The sequence below is a fragment of the Tetrahymena thermophila genome (genome assembly GCF_000189635.1).
Source record: "Tetrahymena thermophila SB210 genomic scaffold scf_8254407, whole genome shotgun sequence".
NCBI lineage: Eukaryota > Ciliophora > Oligohymenophorea > Hymenostomatida > Tetrahymenidae > Tetrahymena > Tetrahymena thermophila.
Genome location: NW_002476189.1, coordinates 393 through 24,393, shown reverse-complemented (window position 1 = coordinate 24,393; position 24,001 = coordinate 393). Strand labels below are relative to the sequence as shown.

Below are 24,001 nucleotides of genomic sequence, written 5' to 3'. Positions count from 1 at the left end.
TAAATTCTTTTTATAAAACCTCCTCTTTTTTCTATCTTTTTATTTCACAAGCTCAGGTAGCTCAATGGTTAGAGCAACGGTCTTATCAACCGGAGGTTGTGGGTTCGAGTCCCATCCTGTGTAAAATTTTCTTACTTTTTTCAATTTAATTTTAATTATAAAAAGTAAGTTATTTTATTTGTTCAATTTTACAATTTCTTCCAGTAAATGATAAATATTTTAATTTTTTTATTAAATATCCTTTAAAAATTCAAAACAAACTCTATAAAATTAAAATTTTAAAAGAATTCTTTTAATAAAACCTTCTGCTTTTTGATTCATTTTATCTTACAAGCTCAGGTAGCTCAACGGTTAGAGCAACGGTCTTATCAACCGGAGGTTGTGGGTTCAAGTCCCATCCTGTGTAAAAATTTTTTTTAATGATAAATACTAAAAAACATAAACAAATTTATTATAAGAAATAAATTGCAAATTAAACAGCTTTAACTGAAGAATCAATCATTAATAAAAAGCAAATGACTTTGCTAAAAATTTATTTAATTAAAATTGTTTAAATTAGAAAAAAAACAATTATTTTAAATAATTTTATATTAAATATTAATTAGTTATTTTTATAAAAACTTATTTAGATAAATGTAAATTTTAAAATAAATTAGAATATAAATTATACTTAAAATTTGTAAACTTTAATAATAATTTTAAAAGCTTCTTATTTATAGTAAAAAAGTTATTTAAAATAAATTTCTAAGTAATTATAAGATGATTTATTAGAATTAATAAATATGATTTAAATTTTGATTTTAACGAATTTATTATTTTTAAGAGGTTTTTTTTTCTTTTTAATCAGAAACGACTGACCCTACTTTGTCTTTAAAAAATTTTAAGTCCAGAGTGGTATTCATGTTAAGGTATGTCAGATTATATTCCTCTAATTGAATCAATATTATCATTTTTTTAATATTTTGACATCTCTTTATCGTAACTGAGGCTTATTAATTCCAGCTAGCTTTTAATGTTAGATTTTTCTTGAATGTACTCATTATGTTCTTCATCGATTTCTTATATAATTTATTCTATTTTATTTTGTTCTTCTTCAGTTTGGATCTGCTAGAATAAAGGCGATCTTTACGAAAATAGTATTGAGTTTTTTTTCTTTGTTGGACTGTCCTATTAATTAGCTTTAAAGTTTGTTGAAGCGCTGTTTCTTTTGCTTAAAATTGATTATGGAGTTTGACCGTTGTTAGATTTTATGTTTAATACAACTTAGGGAGGTAAGCTACTATTGTTATTCTTATCAAACATACTCTGCTTGTTAGTTTAGACTTGTAAACCAAATTCATTTTATTTAAATTTATTGGGAGAGAGCATGTGAGATGATTGTAAATTTTTAGTGCTATGAATAAGAGGCAAATTGAAGCTATTATTACTGTTGTTGTTAATTTTTTCTTAAATCGTTTTCAATTTATTATCATGACTAAAGTCTTTAATTCTTTAACTCATGGAATTTGGTGTGCTTTTTATTAGAGGCTGCTGAGAATGGATTTCAACAGGAGCAGTTAAGTAAATATTTTAATCATCGCTAGATTATATTTCATGATTCCTATTTTTATAGCTATCATGTGAATTTATATATTGCTAATCAACTGATAGGTCATTTAAAGAATTGTGACTTTATTAAGCCTTACTTTGGCTTTATGAAATGCCATCATTCTAATTCTATTTTTTTCTGAGCAATTTTTCATTCATTCTTTTTGAAGGATTGAGCAACTCATCACTATTTATTTTGTTATTCTTAAATTAAGAAAGCAATTGGTTTCTCTCCCTTTATCTCTACATTTATCTTTTTATCTAAGCATTTGCCCATTTCTTCTAAAACAATTATTGATTTACCTTATGTAAAGTACTTCTCACCTGCTCTGCTTTCAAACGAAATCTAAATAAATAATTACATAGAAATTATTTAAAAAAATTAAATTTATTTAATTATTTTTGAGAAAAAAAAATATTTTAATAAAAAAGTCTTCCAAAAAAAATCTAATTTTCAATTTAAATAAATTTTTTTCTCAACGCAAAAACTCAGCCAGCAAGCAGTATAGAGTTTTTTTATAAAAAAAAGAAATTTATAATTTTATCAAATGTTGCTTTGTATTAAAAATATTTTTTTGCTATTAAAACACTAAAAGCAACTGAGTATAAATTAAATTTATTTACCTTTCATAATACTCTTTAAGTTAAACATCTCTATCCCCTTCAAGTAAGTTTTAAGGATTTAGCTTACCTCCCAAGAACCTTTTAATTTACTCTTGTTTGGCTTCTTCAATTTTTCTTTGGTTCTCTTAGATCACTTAGGCATATGTGTTTTGCTCTGTTTCTAATTCCAATTTTAAATTAATATCTTTCTATGCTTTGTTGAGGTAGTTTTTAAGATTTATGAAAAATTAATTATCATCAGATGTTAGATCGCCTAATTGCAGACTGGGCTTACGCTTTATTTTAGGCAATTCATTTATTTAATCACTTTTTTATTACTCCTTTTCAGCATACTTTGAATACTTTCTATTTGGATTAGTATCTTTATTTGTGCTTTAATCATTCAACTATGAATTAAAGTCAAAGTTGTCAGACACATTTTCTTTTTACTACTGCGAATCTGATGACGATATATTAGGATCAAAGTATCCTAGCTCTTCCATAAGCCTCTAAATTATACTATTTTGAAGGAATTTATAAGATTATAAATTATTTGAATGAATTATGTAAGACTAAGCTTTAGTCAATAAATCCTCAAACTTTCTCATTGATAGTTCTTCATTTCTTTTAGGAGTATTTGCATAGAATTTTTGATAAAAATCAGAATTACTGTTTCTAAATAAATCATCCTCTTATTAATATTCTTAAGCTTATTTGATATTATTCTCATATCTAGCAATTTGTTATATAAATTTTGAATGGTTAACTTTGTTAAGTTGCTCTAAAAATGGCTTTATTTCTATGTATGTATCTGTGTTTTTAAATACCTACATTTGATCTTCAAAACGCTCTTGTTTGCTTTTGGCTTAAATTTTCAATTTTTTGTTTATTTCCAACATAATTTTTTTAGTCTAATCCTTGTGTTTTTGTACTTTCGCTTAATATTCTTACTTCATAGCATCTTCCAAATCATTTTATTCTGTTTTATTGTTATTATTACTGCTATTATTATTGTTATTGTTATGATTATTTGCCGTTAGAGGTATATTTGTCTATGATTTCCTTGTACTCAAATCACTAAACACTAATGATTGCATTTATGATTTCTACTAATTTTTTTTTTGCTATCTATACTCAATGTACTTCTTAAAGTCATCTAAGAAAGCTTTGGAAAACTAAGGCTTTTTGAGTTACTATGGGATTTATGAACTCTTGCTAGTCTTTGGAGAAGTTAATTCTGAAATATCTTCATCTTATGGAATATTTCTTGATTTAATTTTCGTCATACTCTCTAGCTAACTTTTTTTTTTACTTAACTTATTTGCATGCCCGTAATCTTCGTAAGCACTAAAGTCAAGCAGGGAATCTTTTTATTAGTAATCTTATTAATCCTTCATTTTATTTTAGCTGCTTAGCTTGCTATTATCGAAAATAGCAGACCTTGAATTTGTTGGTGTTTTGCCTTTCATTAATATCTTTTTGATCTAAATATAAATAATTTGTTTTTTTCAAGAGTTATTTTTTTTTGCAAAATATTAATAAATATTAGCATAAAAACCAATTATGGATGAATGACCTCAAATAATCTTATCTTAAATCTCTCTCTTCACTTTTATAGTGAAAAATTAACTAATTTACTATCCTTAATCTGTTTATTTATGAGAAAATTAATTAAAAACTTTACTTAATTTAATCAAAACAAACATACAAACATAAGCTAACCTATCATTTCAAAACTATAAATTTATTAAATTAATTTTCCATTTAAAAATTTACAAAAAACTAAAGATTAACTTTTAATTTTCATTTTAATTTTTAATATTGTAATCTTTAATTTTTGCATAACAAAACTTTTTATTAATGAATTAAGTAATAACAACTTTTACTTGCTAAACTAACCTTAATTTTTTAGCTTCAGTGAAATTTAAAAATTAATAAACCAATCAATCAATAAAACAATAATCAAAACATTAATTCATTAAAGTGATAATTAAAAAAGATGTAAACTTATAATTAAATTAAAATAATACACTTTTTTATTAAATTATGCATTTCTTCTTAATGCTGTTAAATTATCTAATACATTTTTTAATCAAAATTCGTCTTTAACAGTTATTATTATTATTATTATTATTATTATATAAACCATGTTTACCATGATTTTTCTTATATTTCCCTAAAATTAATAACTAAAAATTGAAAAGAATAAATATTTAATTGAAAAAGATTAATTTAAGTTAATGAATTTATTTATATGATAGTTATGAAGATTTACAATATGCAAATAGAAATTGGAGAAAAATTAATTTGTTACTTTTCATAATTAATATACAATATCAAAGTAAATTAAATGAACTTTTTCTTCTGGTTGATAAAAATCAAAACCAAACCTATAATTGGTTTATTAATTAAACTTTACTTGGTCAACTGTTATTATGAAGTTATAGTTAGGGTAGTCCATGACTGAGATAAGATTTTTTTCAATATGAACCCTAAACTCAAGAGTATCAGTAGTTTCAAATAATTATTTATAGTTTCGATTTTAGCTTGATCTAACAACTTTTTTAAAGCAATTATCTTCTAAACTACTTATGAAGTAATTATCAGATTTAAGACTATTATTTAGGTTTTATTCTGAAATTAAACCAGCATAGATACTACAATTGTTAATTTTTTTAGAATATTTATATCTAAAGACATGCATAAACTCTTTCTTAATATTAAATGTAGTAACTGCAGTAGCATAGATGTCTTAAAAGTTTTCTTTTAGATGTTGGTTATTAAGTAATTAATCTACCCTTTCAATTTAAATGCTGTTACCGTTTGTACTGATATTCAAATATTTTTTAGATTATTAATTTTCTATTAGTTAGAATAAATTCTTTGGTATATTCAATTTAAGATCAATAAAGATGTTGGCTAGTAAAGACTATTAAATGTTTTATAAAAAGCTATTTGAAATATTAATCTTAGGAGATTCTACTATTTCTTTTAAAGCTATTAATGAAACCTAAGAAAAATCAATAGGCTATTCATAGTTTAATATGTGAATATCAGAAAAGTCTACTGTTTATGTCAATAACTAAGCTGATTTATTCAAGAACTGCTAGAATTCAATTAAAAATTTTTGGTTGCAAAAATTTGACTTGTTAGAAATAAGATGAAAGACTTTTTCTATGTTTTATTCTTAATTTATAGCTATTTAATTTTAAAGTGGTTCATCTTCTAATTAGGTATCTTTAAAAAAACTAATTTTTTTCACCAAATTTATGATCTTATCAAGGATTTTATCTGGCTGATTGCAGTCAAATAATGACACTTTATTCTAATATTTTTTTATTTCATCTTCTATTAAATTAGTGTGCTCTACTCTCTTATCTCGCATTTCTTCGATAAATTTTACAAAACCATCTTTTACCTCTCCTTTTGATAGCTTTTATTGGAACTCCTACAACTTTTACTTTTACTAAATCTTTTTATATAATTCCAAGAGCTCATTTTCTAGATTTTCATATTTTTCAACATATTCCATCATCTTTTTCTTCGACAAATCTATTTCGCGATTTATTATTGCTTAAAACTTTTCATAAAATTATAAAACCTTATCTGTCATATTTTTATAATTCTATTTAGTATTTTTAAATATATATTTTAAATCATCTTGAATTTTTTTTTATGATTCATCTATAAATAGAGGCCAATTAGGCATAACCAGCCTTTCATCATTTTTCTTGATATCATCAAAATGGAGAACGCTTTTTCCATTAATCTGCTACCAAATAAGACACCTTTAACATATTATATATCTTTCGTCTTTGGGTAAATCTATCCTTAACAAATCTAATTAAAAATCAGAATGATCCTCTATTTAACAAAAATATTTATCCATATTGTTTGACTAGAATTTATTAATTTTTTCTTAATGTTAAGTAAATAGATTCTTAATTCTTTAAATAATTTGAATATCTTATAATCACAATATAAAATTTCACCACCCTTTTTTATTATTCTAAAATCATTGTGTTAATGTAAAAACAAATCATGCACTTTAGTATCTTTCAATAAAAAGATATCTTATCTTCAATTTTTAAGTTAATTGGATATCTATAGCCTCAAATCATTCCTTTTCAAATACTGAATAAAATGAAATATCTATTTGTAAATTAATAAAACAAGAAATATTAATTAATAAAAATTTTTTTTTAATTTATATTAGCAATACTAAAAGGTATTTATATTTAAATAAAATATTTTAAAATAATATAATTAAATTTGTTCTTAAGAAATAAATAAAAATATAACAACAATTTATTTGAGGAAAACAAACAAAAAATAATAAATAAAATTTAAAAATAAGAAAATTATTATTATGAATAGTTTCTGCAAAATCTATTAAAATACACAAAAATTAATAAATAAAATATTAATTCAAAAATAGTTATGAAGAAATTATTGCGATAGCTTTTTAATATTTTTATTTTTATAATTAAAAATAATTATTTTTATTAATTCGATATATTCTTTTTTTAAGTAAATTATTACTATTAGATACTGTATAATTATAGATAGGTCTTTAAATAAATAATAATTTTATTATAGAATTTATAAAATTATTTTTAATTTCAAAAGAATATTTTAAGTTAATGAATTTATATGATATTTATGAAGATTTACAATATATAAATAAATATAAATTGGAGAAAATTAATTTGTTACTTTTCATAATTAATATATGATATCAAAGTATATTAACTGGACTTTTTCTTCAGGTTGATAAAAATCAAAACCAAACCTATAATTGATTTATTAATTAAACATTACTTGGTCAACTGTTATTATGAAGTTATAATTAGGGTAGTCCATGACTGAGATAAGATTTTTTTCAATGTGAACTCTAAACTCAAGAGTATCAGTAGTTTAAAATAATTATTTATAATCTTGATTTTAGTATGATCTTATAACTTTTTTAAAGCAATTATCATCTAAGCCACTAATGAAGTAATTATCAGATTTAAGACTATTATTTAGGTTTTATTCTGAAATTAAACCAGCATAGATACCACAATTGCTAATTTTTTTAGAATATTTATATCTAAAGATATGCATAAACTCTTTTTTAATATCAAATGTAGTAACAGCAGTTGCAAAAGTGTTTTAAAAGTTTTCTGTTATATGTTGGTTATTAAGTAATTATCCTATCCTTTCAATTTAAATACTGCTGCCGTTGGTGCTGATATTCAAATATTTTTTAGATTATTAATTTTCTATTAGTTAGAATAAATTCTTTGGTATGTTCAATTTATAATCAATAAAGATGTTGGCTAGAAAAGACTATTGAATGTTTTATAAAAAGCTATTTGATCTATTAATCTAAGGAGATTCTACTATTTCTTTTAAAGCTATTAATGAAACCTAAGAAAAATCAATAGGCTATTCATAGTTTAATATGTGAATATTAGAAAAGTCTACTGTTTATGTCAATAACTAAGTTGATTTGTTCAAGAACTACTCGAATTCAATTAAAAATTTTTGGTTGCAAAAATTTGACTTGTTAGAAATTAGATGAAATACTTTTTTAATATTTTATCTATTTTATTCTTAATTTTCAGCTATTAAATCTTAAAATGGTTCATCTTCTTATTAGGTATCTTTAAAAAAACTAATTTTTTTCACCAAATTTATGACCTCTTTAAGGATTTTATCTGGCTGATTGCAGTCAAATAATGACATTTTATTCCTATATTTTTTTATTTCATCTTCTATTAATTTAGTGTGCTCTACTTTCTTATCTCGCATTTCTTTGATAAATTTTACAAAATCTTCTTTTCCCTCTCCATTAGTTAGCTTTTATTGGAACTCCTACAACTTTTACTTTTACTAAATCTCATTATATTATTTCAAGAGCTCATTTTCTAGATTTTCATATTTATTGACCTATTCGATCATCTTTTTCTTTGATGAAACTATTTCATGATTTACAATATCTTAAAAGCCTTAATAAAATTTTTCTACCTTATTTATCATATTTTAATATTTCTATTGAGAATTTTTAAATATATCTTTTAAATCATCTTGAATTTTTTTTTATGATTCATCTATAAATATAGGCCAATTAGGCATAACCAGTTTTTTATCATCATTTTCCATGATATCTTTAAAATGAAGAACGCTTTTTCCATTAATCTGCTACCAAGTAAGACACCTTTAACATATTATGTATCTCTAGTCTTCGGGTAAATCTATTCTTAACAAATCTAATTCAAATTAAGAGTCATCCTCAATTTAACAAAACTTTTTCTCCATATTGTTTGACTTGATTTTATTTATTTCTTTCTTTCTTTCTTAATGTTTAGTAAATAAATTCTTAATTCTTAAAATAATTTGAATATCTTATTAATACAATATATAATTTCACCACCTTTTATAAATTATTCTAAAATTTAATGTGTTAATGTAAAAAACAAACCATGTATTTTAGTATCTTTCAATAAAAAGATATTTTATCTTCAATTTTTTAGTTTATTAGATATCTGTAATCTCAAATCATACCTTTTAAATCAATGAGTAAAATGAAATACAAATCAATTAAAATAAATACTATATATCGTAAGTCCTAAATAATTAAAATGCCATATTATATTATGGCTAGAAATTGAAAGAATTTTTGAGATCTCTAATATGAGTAAAAATCTATTTTTAATAATCTTATTTAATGAGAATGTATGATATTTAGTTAAATATAAATTTTAAAAATATTTTAAATGCATTTTTAATATCAACTTAATATTAAGAAAAATAGGCACTACCTCTCCTTTAAATATATTATTAATAAATAAGTTAATATGATGATAGATGGCGGCATTTTTAAAAATGTTTGGAGATGAAAAAGATTTGTTAAAAAAAATATATTGAAGGAAAACAATTTATTCAAAAATTGATAAATACTACTTTACATGTATTTAAGTTTAAATCAAAATATATTTATTTGATGGTAAACTAAATAATAATAAATACAGAAATTATAAATGAAAATATTTTTGTAAATTTTGGTTGAAACGAAGTATTAGTATATTTTATAGAAGGAAGTTAAATAGATATTTTTTGTGCTCAGTTATCATAGTTAGGGAAGTCATAAATGTTTCCTAAATCACAAAAATCAGCTATATTTGGTTTTATACGCGTTTTTAAAAGTATCTTGAATTCTCTCCAAGTACATCTTTTTGTATTTTTGCAAATCATAATATCTAATTCTTTTTTGCCATAAAATATCTTAAAGTAGTATCTTTCGTTAGGGGGCAGCTAGGGTTAATCTGGTTTTTCTGCTTTTTCCCATAGTTCTATAAACAATGTGGCTGAAAGAGGTGGCACTTTTTCAGTTCCCAGAGAAAGAATCTATTCTTTAATCAGAATATTTGAAAGAATAATAGCTATATTCGTTTTTGTTCCTGAGAAGATAAACATTTTTTCTGAATGTGAAGGATTTGCAATTAATTATCTGAAAAATTAAAATATTTCTTCAAAGAATTTAGTCGAAGTGACTTTTCTTGCTTCTCTAAAACCAAAATAACTGTAGAAAAACATCTCATAATTGTATTGCAATAACTTCAGCTCATTTTTATTCCAACTAGGAACAGGATTTCCCTAAATTTTATTGCAAAGATAACTGTCGTAGACCTCCTTAATGTAGTACATATTTGTAACATTGATAGGTTAGCCCTTTCTTTCTTCTCTATAACGCTATAATTTTGCTAAAGTTGTATTCATAATTGGATGTTTATAGAAAAATTCATATATTTTTGAAAATTTATCTTCGCTCATTCTACGATGATAGATGTGTCCCATCATCTTGCAGTTTTTAGAACTTTAAGCTCTAAATATGAGATCTCTTGCTCTATGGTCAGCTAAGTTGGTGCTAAAACGGAATTACTTGATAGGGTTAAGAAGAGAAGTGTGGTTCTATAGTTCTCTTTGGTAAATATCAGGATAAAGTCCATTCAAAAGAGACAGTAAACTAAGCATGCATCTAGACAATTAAGCTATTCTGACTTTGAAAATTGTTGGATCATAAGCTCTAGGAAGGAATTTCATTTCATCAACGTATTTCTTTCTGATGCTCTTACCTACCTTTAGTAACTAAGCAATACCTTTGTCAGTTAAGTCACCTTTTATTCTATCTGCAGGCCAATCTTGAGCATAATAATCTTCGACTGCCGGCAATCTTGCACCATGACGATGGAAAATTACCAATCCTATCATGGTATTATTCTTGGCTGCTGAGACGAGTCCAAGAGAAAGTATGACAAATATAACAGTTATAAGAAAAACTATTTACCGCTACCTCATTTCTATAATTTTTATACTATTTTGCTATTATTTAATGGTTCTACCTTTTTAGACGATTATATCCTTATTAACTTTATCTTTTTTTTAATTGATAACGATTTTTTTTTTTGAAATAAATTAATAATTTTTAATTTAATAGAGAGGTTTATATAAACCTTATTTCTTCATTAAATCCATTGATCACCCATAAAATTTACTTTTTTAACCTCAAGTTTCTTCTCATTGATCTAGATTGAAACAAAAATTGTTCAAATATTATGTGTATTTTTATAAACTTCTATTCTTTTTTTATATCACCATATTAAAGTCAAAAAAAAATAAGCAAGGCTAAAATAACTTAAAAAGAAATCATTTGTAATTTACCATCTCTCTACAAGTGTAATAAGTGTAATGAAAGTAGTAATTTTAATAAAAATACATTAATTATTTACTTTTGTAGCATTAAATACTTTAAATTAATTGATTTTCAAATAATTCAATATACGCAATTTGCTTAACTGTTTAAAAAAAAATGAGCGAATCATATTTTGTGTTGTAAACTAGAACAGCAAATAAATAATTTTGTCAACAAAAGCATAGTAAATTAATTAAATTTTTGACACTTTGATACAAAAAATTATATTTAACCAATTATAGTTAATTTTATACTGAAACATTATTAATTAAATCAATTTGAAACCAAAAATTTAATCTACAAAGAATAATTTAATAAATAAATTTATTTTATGTAGTATCTTTTGGTAAATAAAATTAATTAAATTTCACTTTAAATAGAAATTTTTAAGTTTTTTTTCATTAAAATACTTTGTTAAAATGAATTAGTAAATGTTCAATTATTTATTTACAAAAAAATAAATAATTTAAACATTTAATAATTTAAATTTTAGATGGATTGGATAGATAGATAGATAGATAGATAGATAGATAGATAGATAGATAGATAGATAGATAGATAAATCTCTTATTTTGTAGAATTTGCATAAATAAAAAAATAAAGACTTAAAAACTAAAGAAATATAAATTTATATTAAAATTAAAATCATTTAATATCTAATGCAATTTATTCTTAATTTATAGGTGTGCTTGTCAGATATGAAGTAGGAGGTGAACCTTTATTTGTATCAACGTTCTAAAGTTATTTCTTTTTTTATTCGAAAGAAAAATAAATTGAAATTTTAAAGCGAATAACTGAATAAAATGGAATTACTTCTAATAGTTTTACACTGCTAAATTTGTTGTTGTCAATGACTTTCATTTTTAAATATTTCTTTTTATCACCTTTTTCTGTATTTTCGTCATCGTCTTCATCTTCATCTTTTTTATCTTAGGATTCATAGCCTATTTATAGCTCTCCTTCCTTTTTTTATTAAAAAAATAATTTTATTACATTAAAATAAACACTTTTGTTTACTTTTGTCTTTTCTTTTAGAGCTTTTATAATCATTTTGCGTGAAATTCTATTTTTTTCTGGATCAAACGATAATGGATTATACAGTTTCATATCTTTTAATTACTTTATTAATCCTTTCATCCAGAACATCCATAAATATCTTATTCTTCTCTCTTTTGAAAAGAACTTATTTCTAATAAATCTGATGCTCATAAGAATATTGTAATAATTTTTCTGCTATGATTTAACTAGAGGAATATATGCTAAAATAAGATTTTAAATGCACCAAATGATAAAAATGATGTTCAAAATTCCAATTAATACCACTGCTATTAACCAAACCCAGAAAGTAGCATTGTTATAGTAAGCTATAAATCCAAAATAAATAGATAAGCATAAAACTGCCATTGAGTATTTATCAATTGTATTATATAATTCTTTGTTATAAGGTTTGACAAAAAATAGTAAAACACCATAAACCACGACTAAAAAGAATATTGACATAATCTTTTTAAATTAAAAAAATATTTTAATTTATTCAATTAAAAATATGAAAATTAATAAATAAAATCAACCTTGTTTGGGTAGTCGTGTTCTAAAAAATTCAAACTGCACATAATAAATAGCTTTAAGTTCATTTTTACAATTTCCCAATAAAAAGCTTTTTATGTGTATTCAGATGTCATAAAGCTGAATTTTCTTTATCCTAATTTAGTGTTTTAATTTACTTTTATTCTCCATAAAATTAGCCCTGGTATGATAAATACAAGCACCAATATAACTGGGAGAACAAATCTAACAGTCCAAACTTTATATTCATCTGTATCACACTCAAAGAATACATTATATCTAATATATGATTTTCTTCCTGATTAATAATGCAAAAAAAAAAATTGTATTTAATATTTAAAAAATGTTAAGTTTTAATTACCGATGTCCCTACAGCTTGCTAGAGATATGGCATCTTTAAAGATGTTTGGCTGGAAATACATCAAGCAATATAAAAGAGATGTATATATATAAAATGATTTATAGAAAATATTATTTCTGTAAGATATTAATCCTGATAGCACAAACATAATAACGCAAATAATAGGTAGAATTAGATCAAATATCAAAGCAATGTAAATGATATTTATATTTGTTTTCAGCGATATTTAGTAAAAGAAACATTCAAATGAATAAAGAACTTGAACTGTTGGACTTGATACAGATGAAACTCCAGTATTCAAAGTATTTGGAACTGAAATATTAAAAGTTGTCATAACCATAATGATTTGAATATATGTTAAGAATAACTTTAAAATAATTGAAGCATTTGTTTCCATTTCTACGTTACCATGCCACTCTTATTAAACTTTTCCTAAAATTCCATTTACACTCATTTTTGCACTTAAAACCTAAAATATTTTAATTTTATTTTTTAAAATATAGTTTCTAAAATGATTAACTAAAAATCTCTTTTGGAAGTAACATATTTTAGGAATAAAAAATGCTATTAATCTTCTTTGCATATTAGAAGCAAAAGTTAAAAGCTAAAATTTCTTAATAAAATTAAAAAAATTCAAAATTTTTATACATAAAACGCCATTAACCCAATAACTTTTAGTGAGTTAAGCAAAACATCTCCACAGTTAGCACATTAGAAATTTCCTGCTCTAGTGTAATTATTCTCAATATCGCAAGATTCACAAAGAGCACCAACGTGTCCAATTGAGCAAGTAGAATTAGTTGCTCCTCCCAAACAGTTACCTGGAGCATTCTCACAGTAAATTAGCAAATCATCTTAATCATTAATTCTCCAATAGCTTGGATTTACTTAAATTACATCTCCTCCTGGACATTAAGCATTATTTGAGCATTTTTAGCAAGTGTGCACTGTTGTGTCTTCAAGTTTGGGATATATTATAGAATACCTTTAAAAATATAATAAAATGAATAGTGAAGTATTAATTAATAAGAAGGAAAAATCTAAAATAAATAAAGGAAAAAATAAAATATTATTAAGAATAAGTAAAAACAATTAATTACGTTCCGCTTTTACAGTAATTGCATTAATAAAACATTTTAGCTCCATCATTTGGTGTTATAAAATTGAATGCTTAAAAAACTTCTCCTCTCACACAGTAAAGAAGATTAAATTTTAAGACAATTTTATAAACTTCCTACTAAGTGACTGGATCTATAATTTAGTTGGATTAAACATTTAAGATTACAGGTGAGCCAGGAATACCTGCAATATTAATATTTGTATAGTTGAAGTAATTATTAGGGTCAAAGCTGTATACATTTTGCTCTGTTAGATATATCTTAGTACTCAAAGAAGAATCTACAGTAATAGTAGAAGTTACTTTAGTTGTAAGCAAATTAGTGTAATCTGTTGTAATAATAGCATTATCACTGTCAAGTAAATTAAAAATAAGTGGGGTGACCGTTTAGGCACTTTACTGATCTGGTAAAGTATAAACAACTACACCATTAACATTTGTCTAATTTAGAATTATCTAGTTTGCAGAGTTTTTATTTGTTTTTTCTTTGTTCCAAACTAAGCTTGCAGGAGAAGAAAATTTATTAACACCAAAACTAGTTTCTTTTTAAGTGATAAAATTAAATTAAATTTATGAATAGTTATACAAATTTAAGGATAAGTTAATAAAATTATAGGTTTCGAGTCAAAATTAAAGGCTTATTTATAAAATAAATACTTGATTGGTTATCTAGGAGTTTGGTATTTGTCATACTTGGATCTACTCCAACATAGGAAATACCACCTCCGTAAAGGTTGCAGGTATTTGAAGAAATACTAGTGTCGGTAATTGTGACAATGACTTTACTTGGATCGCTAGCTGAAGCAACAACTTAGTTTAAATATGCTCCTCCACCGATATTGGCAACATTTCCATCTAAAGTAGACTTTTGTATGTTTAGTAATTGCTGAGAGCTAGTCAAATAAAAAAATAATCCACCTCCATTGGAACTTGCTGTGTTATTGTTTAAGGTTACACCTTGAATATTTATAGTATTTGAAGGATTGTAAATAGCAAATCCTCCACCGTAAGTGGCACTATTGAAAGAAATGTTAGATGAACTTACAGAACCAGAAGATTAATTAATTAAAATACCGCCACCAAAACAGTTAGCAGCTGAACATGTAACTTTCTAAATATAAATACCAGTAGCTGTGATTGTAGAAAGCTTCTATATTACTAAAAGCGATATAGCTTGAGAGGCATCAATAGATTACGTTGATTATAATATCCTAAAACTTTTATGAAGCAATCTAGATCTTATATCAAATAATCTATCATTCTTATCTAATATTTTTAATCTTGCATCTAATTATTTAGGTATTATTTATGATAATCTAGTGCTTCTTTCCTATAAAATAGCCCTTGAATTAAGCAATCTAGTACTTGATTGAGCTTAATATCTAAATTAAATAATAAATGTGTAAAGATTATTAGTAAAAAATTATTTTAAAAATATTGGCTTACTGAGCAGTAGTAATGTTTAAAGTAGTGCATGTAAAAGTTGAATTACTTATTACAATAAAATTGGAGTTTGAAAACTAAGCATTCGTTATGTTAAGATCATTAAAATTCAAGATTGACTTATAGGTTGAGACCATAAAGTTCGTATCTTAATTTTACGAAATTGATAAATGTATTTTTAAAGCATCAAATACACTAGTTTTAAAAGAAACATTTGACTGGTATATATAGAATAGGGGACCAAAATTAACAAAATCTTTAAGTGTTTATGAAACATCATCGTTGTTACTAGTTTTAGCAATATTTGAATTTATTCCGCTTACAGTCATGTTATCTATATTTAAATTCATATTTTAAACATAGAGTATACCTCCTTAAGTTGAAAATACATCATTTATAGTGCTTTTTGACATATTTATTGTAGGAATATTAGTAAATGATGTTATATCACTGTTTGTAGATAGCACATAAGCAGAATTTATACAGCCACCATTACCAAGAGAAAATATATAAGAGAAAGTACATCCAGTTAATCCTAATGTAGTCTAATCCGTTATCTGAGCAAACATGATTGCTCCACCATCCTAAATAGAAGAAAGCATCGTAAACTAGCTGTTAGTTATTGTGAAAACACTTTAAGAAATAGTAGGAACTAAGTATAAAGCTCCACCTGTTAGAGCATTAGCATAAGAAAAGGTACTAGTATCAATAGAACCTTATCTTGCAGTCAACTTACCAAAACCACCTGTTTAAGTATAGATGTTCTGCTAATAATTACTTTATAAGAATGTCCCTTTTATTATTGAAAATATCCTCACATTAATTTCTTGAGGACCCTATAATTTTTATTATAAATTGTGAAGTTATTACATTATTTTAATTACTGTAAAAATTCATAAATTTTGATTTAAAAATATTTAAATTTTCTATTGATTTTATTTTGAGCATAAATTCAGAAATTTTTTTTTTAAATGAAAAATAAGGAGGGAGGTTTAATAAGGAATTATATTGTATCTTAATTACTTTAGGTCCGTTTGATTGAAAGTTTTGAAAGGTACAAGTTGTCTATGCTAGATTTGAAAAAGGTGCATACACAGTTAAGGCAGATCCTAGAGGAGAAAATACTTTGGTCGGAGTAGTAAGTTTAATGGTAGTAAAAGTAACTGTATCTAAAATAATACTATCCTATTGCAAAGTGTTGTAATTAATAACTGATCCAGTAATGAATTCTGAATTTGTTTGAATCGAAATATTTTCAAATTAAGTATTTGATATTTTAACACTACCATCATAACTTCCAGAGTCAACTGAAGTAAATGAGGAAGTTGTTATTGATATAACATACCCATTAAGCACAAAAATATTTTTAAACGAGCTTGTAGCAATATTAAGGTTGAGTTTAGTGTGTTCTAGCAAATTTAAACAACTGGATTAACTCTAAGAGAGGGATAGTTATGATTGGCTGCAACTCAAAGAAGTTATATTTACTCCTTACATCTTTGTTCCTTGCATAAAACCAGTTGCCCCATTATCTATAAAAGTGACTGTAATCATAGTTACATTGAAAACGTTGCTTGCTACCAAGAAGAAATTCTAGCTTATTGATTTCAATATATCACTGCCCTATTGTTCTAAGTGAAAAAAAATTTGCTATAGTTTTTTATATTTAATTAAAAATATTTTTACATGAACCTGAAGATACAATCGTCACTGTGTTTTAGCTGATTGAGGAATTTTAAATGCAAATTTAATTTTGTAAATTACTAGAACTAAAACTAATTTAGAGCCCAAATTAAACTTAGGAAGATCCTATAGTAACTTGGTTCGATTTTAAAGTGAGTGTAGATATTGAGACAGATACGGACTGGCAAGAAACTACATCTGTGCATTCTTGATTTTGGAACAGCAAAAAGTTTTTAATTGTATTTGATTGGATTGTAAATGTAGTAATAATAAGCTGCGAAAAAGAAATAAAAACCTAAACTTAATTAGCTTAAACTATTTAGCTGTTTAGTATTTTGGAATTATTTATGATAACTTATGGACTAGGATTATTTCCTTTTATAAGACTCGCTCCATTAAAATTACAACCATCAAATACCACTGTGTCTACTGTAACAGTTAAATAACTATTAACATTAATCAGTGCAGGAATCATTGCAGGAAACTGGAGGTTAGATATGCTAGATTAAGCTAAATTAAATTACTGACCTGCTAAAAGTTATATTTATAGACTGGTAACCCTTTTTAAGAAAGAAATAAATTTAATTGGAATGTTTGAAAAATTTATAGCATAAAAGTAAGAAATATTTTTTTTAGAAATTACTGATAATTTTTAAGAGCATCAGTTGTTGAAAAGCCTACATTAGACAACATAAATAAATTTGAAGAGCTTGTAAATAAATTTCCACTAAATTAAGATAACTAGCAAAATTCAATATCTTAAAAAGTAACTGAAGCTAGGTTGCTAGGTAATGTTAAAGAAGAAGAGAAGAAATATTGGTATCTAGTTGCTTAAGAATTAGCATTGTTAAAACTCTAAAAAACTATATAAATTGATGAAAATTAAGGTTATTATTAAACTGTTCCAAGAGATCCAGAAGATATTGCTGAATAAATATTAAACAAATTTTGCTGATTTATGAATTGAGAACCTAGTTAAATGTAGTTAACGATGTAGATAGATGTGAAACTTTAATTTGATAGAGAGGAAAAAGTATTTATGACATCCCAATAGAAAGAGTAAAATTTTGCTAAAGAAATGTAAGGATCTGTATTTGTTTTACCACTTCCATTTTAGTCTGTAAGTTAGCTCGGATTATTAGCAGTTAAAGGGATATTGTAATAAGCATTTAAAGCACATTGAGTGCATGTTTAAGTTATGCAATTAGAGCTGATATCTAATCTAAGTGTTTTATTTTTTAAAAATTAGTAAAATTAATTATTTTTAAGCTTACTTGATTATGCCGCTTGATGAAGCAATTAGAAGAGATCCTGTGCTTGTAATGAAATAATTTAAGACAGATGACCCAATCTATTATGTAGTCAATATAGATGTTAGTTTATTATTAACTGTATCTAAATAGAAAAGTTAGTATTGTTATCCTGAAGTTATTGCTATTATTTTATTGCTGCTTGAATAGATCAGATTAGTAGCTTGAGAAATTATTGTTGTTTAATATTTAACAGTAGTATCCATAGTTGAAGGATTGTATGAATAAATATATAAAACAGATATTACTCCATTTTACTAAGGTTAGTTTACAAAAGCTCCAATGTATTAATCCCCAGTTAAGAAATAAATATTTTGAAGTACGCCATTAAAACCTATTTAATATTGAAAAATTTATTACTTAAAAAATATAAATAAAAGTAAAAATAATTAATTACAAAAAGAATAAAATAAATAAAATAAAATTAATAATTTAATTCAAATTAAAAGCAATATTTTTTATTTATTAAATAAGGTAAATATTTTATATTTTACTTAGTTAGCTTATTTTACTATTTTAGGTCAGCGCTGGAGGTTATTAGGTATATTAATAGCAATATAAATTAGGTCCATTTGGTATAATTATGTTGTTGTTTGAGTCTGCTATTAACCAAATTTACTTAGCACTTATGACACCTATATAATATTAGGATTTTATTTTAAATAAAAAGAGAAAATAAAAATTAATGTTAAAAAAGATAAATGATCATACCTGGTAGAGAGTAAGATATTGCTACAGATGGAGAAGGATTCTAGTTATAAGTAACTATTGCTATTGCACTAGTTTAAGATTGATAAGCTATAGCAATTGTTTTCGAGGAAGTAAATTGCATCACAAAAGAAATAGGTGAATTAATATCTTAAACTTAAAGTAAACTCATTGAAAGATAAGATTTGTAAGTACCATCATTTTGCTATATTTAAAATTCAATCATCACTTAAAGAGTACTGGTAGGAGGAGTACCAGGTTTATTGACTTAAATTAAAAGCGCTCTTGCAAAAGTAGTCTAATCGTAAATTGCTATGCAATAAATTTTTTAAAGATTTGAAACTAAGGAAATTGGAGAAGTTTATTAAGTAAATTTAATGTTAAATTTTCCTATAGTTCCTGCAGTTGAAGGCTGAACAGTGCTACTAAGCATCAACAAATTATCAGAGCTATCTAAAGAAACTGTATCATAGTTTTAAACTATTTAATTAAATAAATATTAACTCAATGTTTGTAAAATATTAGATAAATATAAAAGTTATAATTTCTTTTTCTTATTTATTTTAGTTTATCTTTAAAAAATCTTACAATAGATATTAGGTCTAAAAATATTTTAGTAAGCAAAAATTTATTTATTTATTTTGTTTTGTTTTATTTTTTTAAGTCATTTAGAAAGCAGTTGTGGCTTAGCTTAAATAAAGTTTATTTTTTAATAAAAAGTAAATTAAAATAATTTTTTAATTTTTTATAAACATTTTATAAGGCTTATAATTAGCTTAAAATGAAAATTCCTAACAATTAATTTTTTTTTTGATAATATTTTAATTTAAAATACTTACGGTTTGAAGGCTTAGTATTTATTGAAGTTAATTTTTAGACATAGTTAAAGTGAATTATTTCAGATACTAAAGTTCCTAATATTATAGTAGATGTTCCTGTTAGATAGTCTAAAGCAGTAATTTTATTCTAAAAATTAGCAGAATTATAGCTAGTTTACTTGAAATCGATCAGGCTTCCAAATATTAGCATTTGCTAATTGGATTAAGAAGCACCCATAAATAAATATTAAGAATTATTTATTGTCACACTTTTGATCAAATTAATTGTCTAGGCTATTGATATTATAATAATTATTTTAAATATTATATATTAGTTTTTCCTTATAAAAATTAATTATTACTTATTTAACTATTTAGAGGAGTTGAAGTAGGTAAAGTCCAAGAATTTTAATCAGGGCCTTGAGGTTAAGGAACTTTAGTAAGTTTAGATTAAGTCATATCATAAACCTAAATTTGATTTTTTGGTAAACATTAAAAAGCTATATATATTAAGCTATTGTTGTCATCAAAATATTAAGATGTTATTGCAGAGCATCCATTTGGAAATTTAGGAGTAACATCCCATTATGGATTTACAGCATTCTAAGGATCTTAAGACATTTAGATGAAAGAAAAGCATAAATTTGTAGCATATTAACCAACAACCACTGTGAATTGAGTGTTTTGAATCTATAAATTTACAAGAATTCCAATTAAAGTTACTGTAGGTGGTGGTGGAGGATTTGATTACAAAGTTACTAATGTAGTTTATTTATTTATTTTAATATTATTTTATTAATTTATTATTGCTTTTTAATAATATTAAATACACTAAAAAAGAAAAACGTTATCAGATTTGTTTTTTATAGATTTTGGATTTTGTAAATTAATTGAATTAAATAATTGTTTGTTTATTACATTGGAATGAGGATAAACGGTTGTTAGAAAAATATGCAACGTAAATATCTGTTGGTCCCTGTAAATTGATCCCAAAGTATAAATTGCCTGAATTAGTTGGATCGACCTTAAATTAAGTGATTATTGGGACAGAAGGTGTTGATGATCCTGAAGGTTATCCAATAGAGTTTACTGTTTATTTAATTTTTAGATATGAAGGCTTATTAAATACATAATTTAATTTGAAAAAAAAATTACGATTAAGTCCTTAAACTTATTAATCTGTCATTGTTCCGATGTCTCTAATTGTTATTCCATTTTAAGTTACAACGTACATGCTTAAACTACTTATTAATTCGATACTAATTATTTAGCTACTTTAATTGCTACCACCAGCTTGAAAAGTTTAGAAAGAGGACTTAATGAGTGCTGAATCGCTATCAGCAACTACAAATTTATTTTAGTTATCAGCTACTGCATAAAGAGAAGTGCCTGAGATATATTTTATGAAGCTAATTTGCCCTTTTAAAACTATTTATTTAAATTAATGTCATTTATACATTCTAAAATATGCAATTATCAAGTAGGAATAATTTAATGAAGGTCTTTCCGCTTGCTCTGAAATAAAATAAAATATATTCAATAATCTTACTATCATACTATGATAATGTTGGGCAAGTCTAAGTGGGAATAGATTACCCACTTACTAGAATAACTAACTAAAAAATAGTATGAGTTAATATTAAATATCTTGTTTTCATATTATCTAGATTGAAAATTAATATCTAACTTTTTATCTATATATCAATCAATCGTTCTTGCTAATTAATTATTACAAATTTGATCTACCAATTATTTACTTAATATTATAATCTCTATTGTTGTATTGTTTAAGAATTATTGTATTTATCAATATAAATTTAATCACTTTTCTGATAGTTTTTAAAAATAAACAATTAACATTAATTTCATCAATCTATTTCCTACTCTCTCTAAATCTAAAATTTAAGCGCTTTTGTAAAACCTTCAATTTTTGTTATCAAACTAAAATGAATTTGAATTATAATAATCTCATTTTTAACTGAATTTAATGTTAAAAATTATATAAAAAAAATCATAAAATAAGCAATAAAACGGCATTAAGAAAACTAAAATAGCCATTTAAATTTTTTAGTAAATATTAGAGTAAATAAAAATTCGCTCTATTCCTAATATCTATCAGCTTTAATTATTAATTAATTTATTTATGCTTAACGCTTATTTTCTGGAATATGTTTATAACGCATTTCTTTTATTTTAAAATTGAATGAATAAGAATTTTATAAAATAGATTGAATTATTCAAACTAATTGATAGATAATTATAATAATTTAAATATTAAACCTAAACCGATAATTATATAGAAAATTAAAATTTAAAAATAAATATTTGATATTTTAATCTATTTTCTTTACTCTATTCTAAAATTTATTGATTTTACCAATAATAAAATATCTATTTTCAGATTATTTTTCTTTTGGGCTTTTTAATAAATTATCATTATTTTACAATGTACTCTATTTAAAACTCAAAAATTAATTGTAAGCTTAGAAATAATTTTTTGCTTAAACTAAGCTCGAATTTATATTTTATAAATTAAATGAAATAGTTAAAATAAGAAATTATTAAGATCTATAGCTATTTTCAGAAAATTATTTCTCTAACCATAAAAACCAGCTATTGTCAATAGAAAAAAGGTGAGTGAGTTATAATTCCCTTTATCAATTATATAATGTTAGAATGAATGGTTAATTACCCCTAAATCCTTGGGCATCTTGCTATAATTAGAGATATTATAAATATTCCTAAAATTACAGAGATAAAATAGAAAAATATACTTATAAACATTATTTTTATAATATTTAAGAACTTTAACTACTAGGTATTTTACAAAAATGACTAAATAAATAACTGGCCATCTCTAATTCCTATGCTTTATATTTTTAAGTATATGTTTTAAATACAAATATTAAGTTTAAATAGTGAATGTTAAATTAATTTTTCTTTGAAATCTCTTCATAAAACCAAATATATAAATTAAGATTTGATAATTAATTAATTATTATATTTATTTGTTCTTTTTATCAATTTATAATTAATTAATTAAATTTCATAAATTGCTATTCAATATTTTTGAAGAAAAAAAAATAAATGATATAATAGATTAAAAAATATAATAACTTAGAAGAAGTAATTATTAATTTTTTTATTAATATCCTTTAAATTTATTTTAATTAATAAAAAAAGTTTAAAAGCTCTTCACTTTTATCTCATTAGGTGCTCCATATTAATCTTCGGTATATTTAATTAAAAAATATTATTTTTATTATTATTGATATTTTTTGTATATTTTAATTTTCAATTTATTTAAACAAATAATTTTTATAAAAAATATTATCATCATTATTTATTCATTTTTATTAAAATTAAATTTTTTAGCTATTTTAATTTAATTTTCATTTCAATTTTTAATTATTTATTATTCATTTTTTATTATTTGATATTTTTTCTTCATTATTTGTTATTAAAACTTACACTTAATAAAAGCTATTTATTTGTATATTTTACATTGTAATATTTTTAATTAAAAAGGTTAATTTAAAACATTATAGTTCTTTTAATTTTTTTGATTTGTTTTCCTATTTCTTTTTATTATGATTTCTTATTTTTTCATTCTTTGTTAATTTTATTAAATATTAATAAATCTTATTATTTCATATTTTTTCTTCATTTTTTCCTCCTAATTAACTAGAGTGAAATATCTATTTAATTTATATCTTAATTACATTATAAATAAAGCTAATTTTTAGAAAGCATAACTTATCTTTTTTTTGAAAAAAATAAATTTTGAAAATTTAGGATGGAAAAAAATTCATAAAAAATATTTAAAATTTTATAAAATGTAAAAATTGGAATATAAAACTCTATTTTTATAAATTTGTATTGTAACTTACTCTATTGAATGATATATTTTTTCTTCAATATTTAAAAAGTTCTAATTTAATTGATGACGAAGGTGCATCAGACTTAGGTTTTGCTTTAGCAAATTGCATTAATCTCTCAAATTTGACACTTAATCTTTAGTAAAAACAGTTTATTTGTTTTGGATTGTGATATTTTTAATTATAAAAA

At 23.5% G+C, this 24,001-nt stretch overlaps 5 protein-coding genes across 5 annotated transcripts; all 5 read right to left on the bottom strand. All coding sequences in view use genetic code 6, as the record gives it.

The window, feature by feature from the left end:
• Positions 1-843: 843 nt before the first annotated feature.
• Positions 844-3,659, bottom strand: TTHERM_01307970 (hypothetical protein; the record flags this gene model as incomplete). Its single annotated transcript, XM_001029776.2, has 2 exons — positions 844-1,933; positions 2,212-3,659. 2 exons carry the CDS (start codon positions 3,657-3,659, stop codon positions 844-846), a joined length of 2,538 nt encoding a protein of 845 aa, XP_001029776.2.
• Positions 3,660-4,507: 848 nt separating this feature from the next.
• TTHERM_01307960 (hypothetical protein) lies at positions 4,508-6,079 on the bottom strand (the record flags this gene model as incomplete). The annotated part of the gene is made up of 1 exon (XM_001029775.2): positions 4,508-6,079. One exon carries the CDS (start codon positions 6,077-6,079, stop codon positions 4,508-4,510), a length of 1,572 nt encoding a protein of 523 aa, XP_001029775.2.
• An 830-nt stretch (positions 6,080-6,909) lies between these two features.
• Positions 6,910-8,493, bottom strand: TTHERM_01307940 (hypothetical protein; the record flags this gene model as incomplete). The annotated part of the gene is made up of 1 exon (XM_001029773.1): positions 6,910-8,493. One exon carries the CDS (start codon positions 8,491-8,493, stop codon positions 6,910-6,912), a length of 1,584 nt encoding a protein of 527 aa, XP_001029773.1.
• An 804-nt stretch (positions 8,494-9,297) lies between these two features.
• TTHERM_01307930 (histidine phosphatase family (branch 2) protein) lies at positions 9,298-10,533 on the bottom strand (the record flags this gene model as incomplete). The annotated part of the gene is made up of 1 exon (XM_001029772.3): positions 9,298-10,533. The coding sequence occupies one exon, from the start codon at positions 10,531-10,533 to the stop codon at positions 9,298-9,300; it is 1,236 nt and encodes a 411-aa protein (XP_001029772.1).
• A 1,039-nt stretch (positions 10,534-11,572) lies between these two features.
• On the bottom strand, positions 11,573-21,591 carry TTHERM_01307920 (transmembrane protein, putative; the record flags this gene model as incomplete). Its single annotated transcript, XM_001029771.2, has 20 exons — positions 11,573-11,674; positions 11,741-11,890; positions 11,945-12,430; positions 12,499-12,791; positions 12,855-13,323; positions 13,503-13,839; positions 13,955-14,513; positions 14,629-15,353; positions 15,418-16,250; positions 16,438-17,045; positions 17,101-17,657; positions 17,741-18,319; positions 18,372-18,741; positions 18,902-19,042; positions 19,119-19,595; positions 19,955-20,227; positions 20,296-20,691; positions 20,852-21,022; positions 21,089-21,361; positions 21,483-21,591. 20 exons carry the CDS (start codon positions 21,589-21,591, stop codon positions 11,573-11,575), a joined length of 7,908 nt encoding a protein of 2,635 aa, XP_001029771.2.
• Between the last annotated feature and the right edge of the window lie 2,410 nt (positions 21,592-24,001).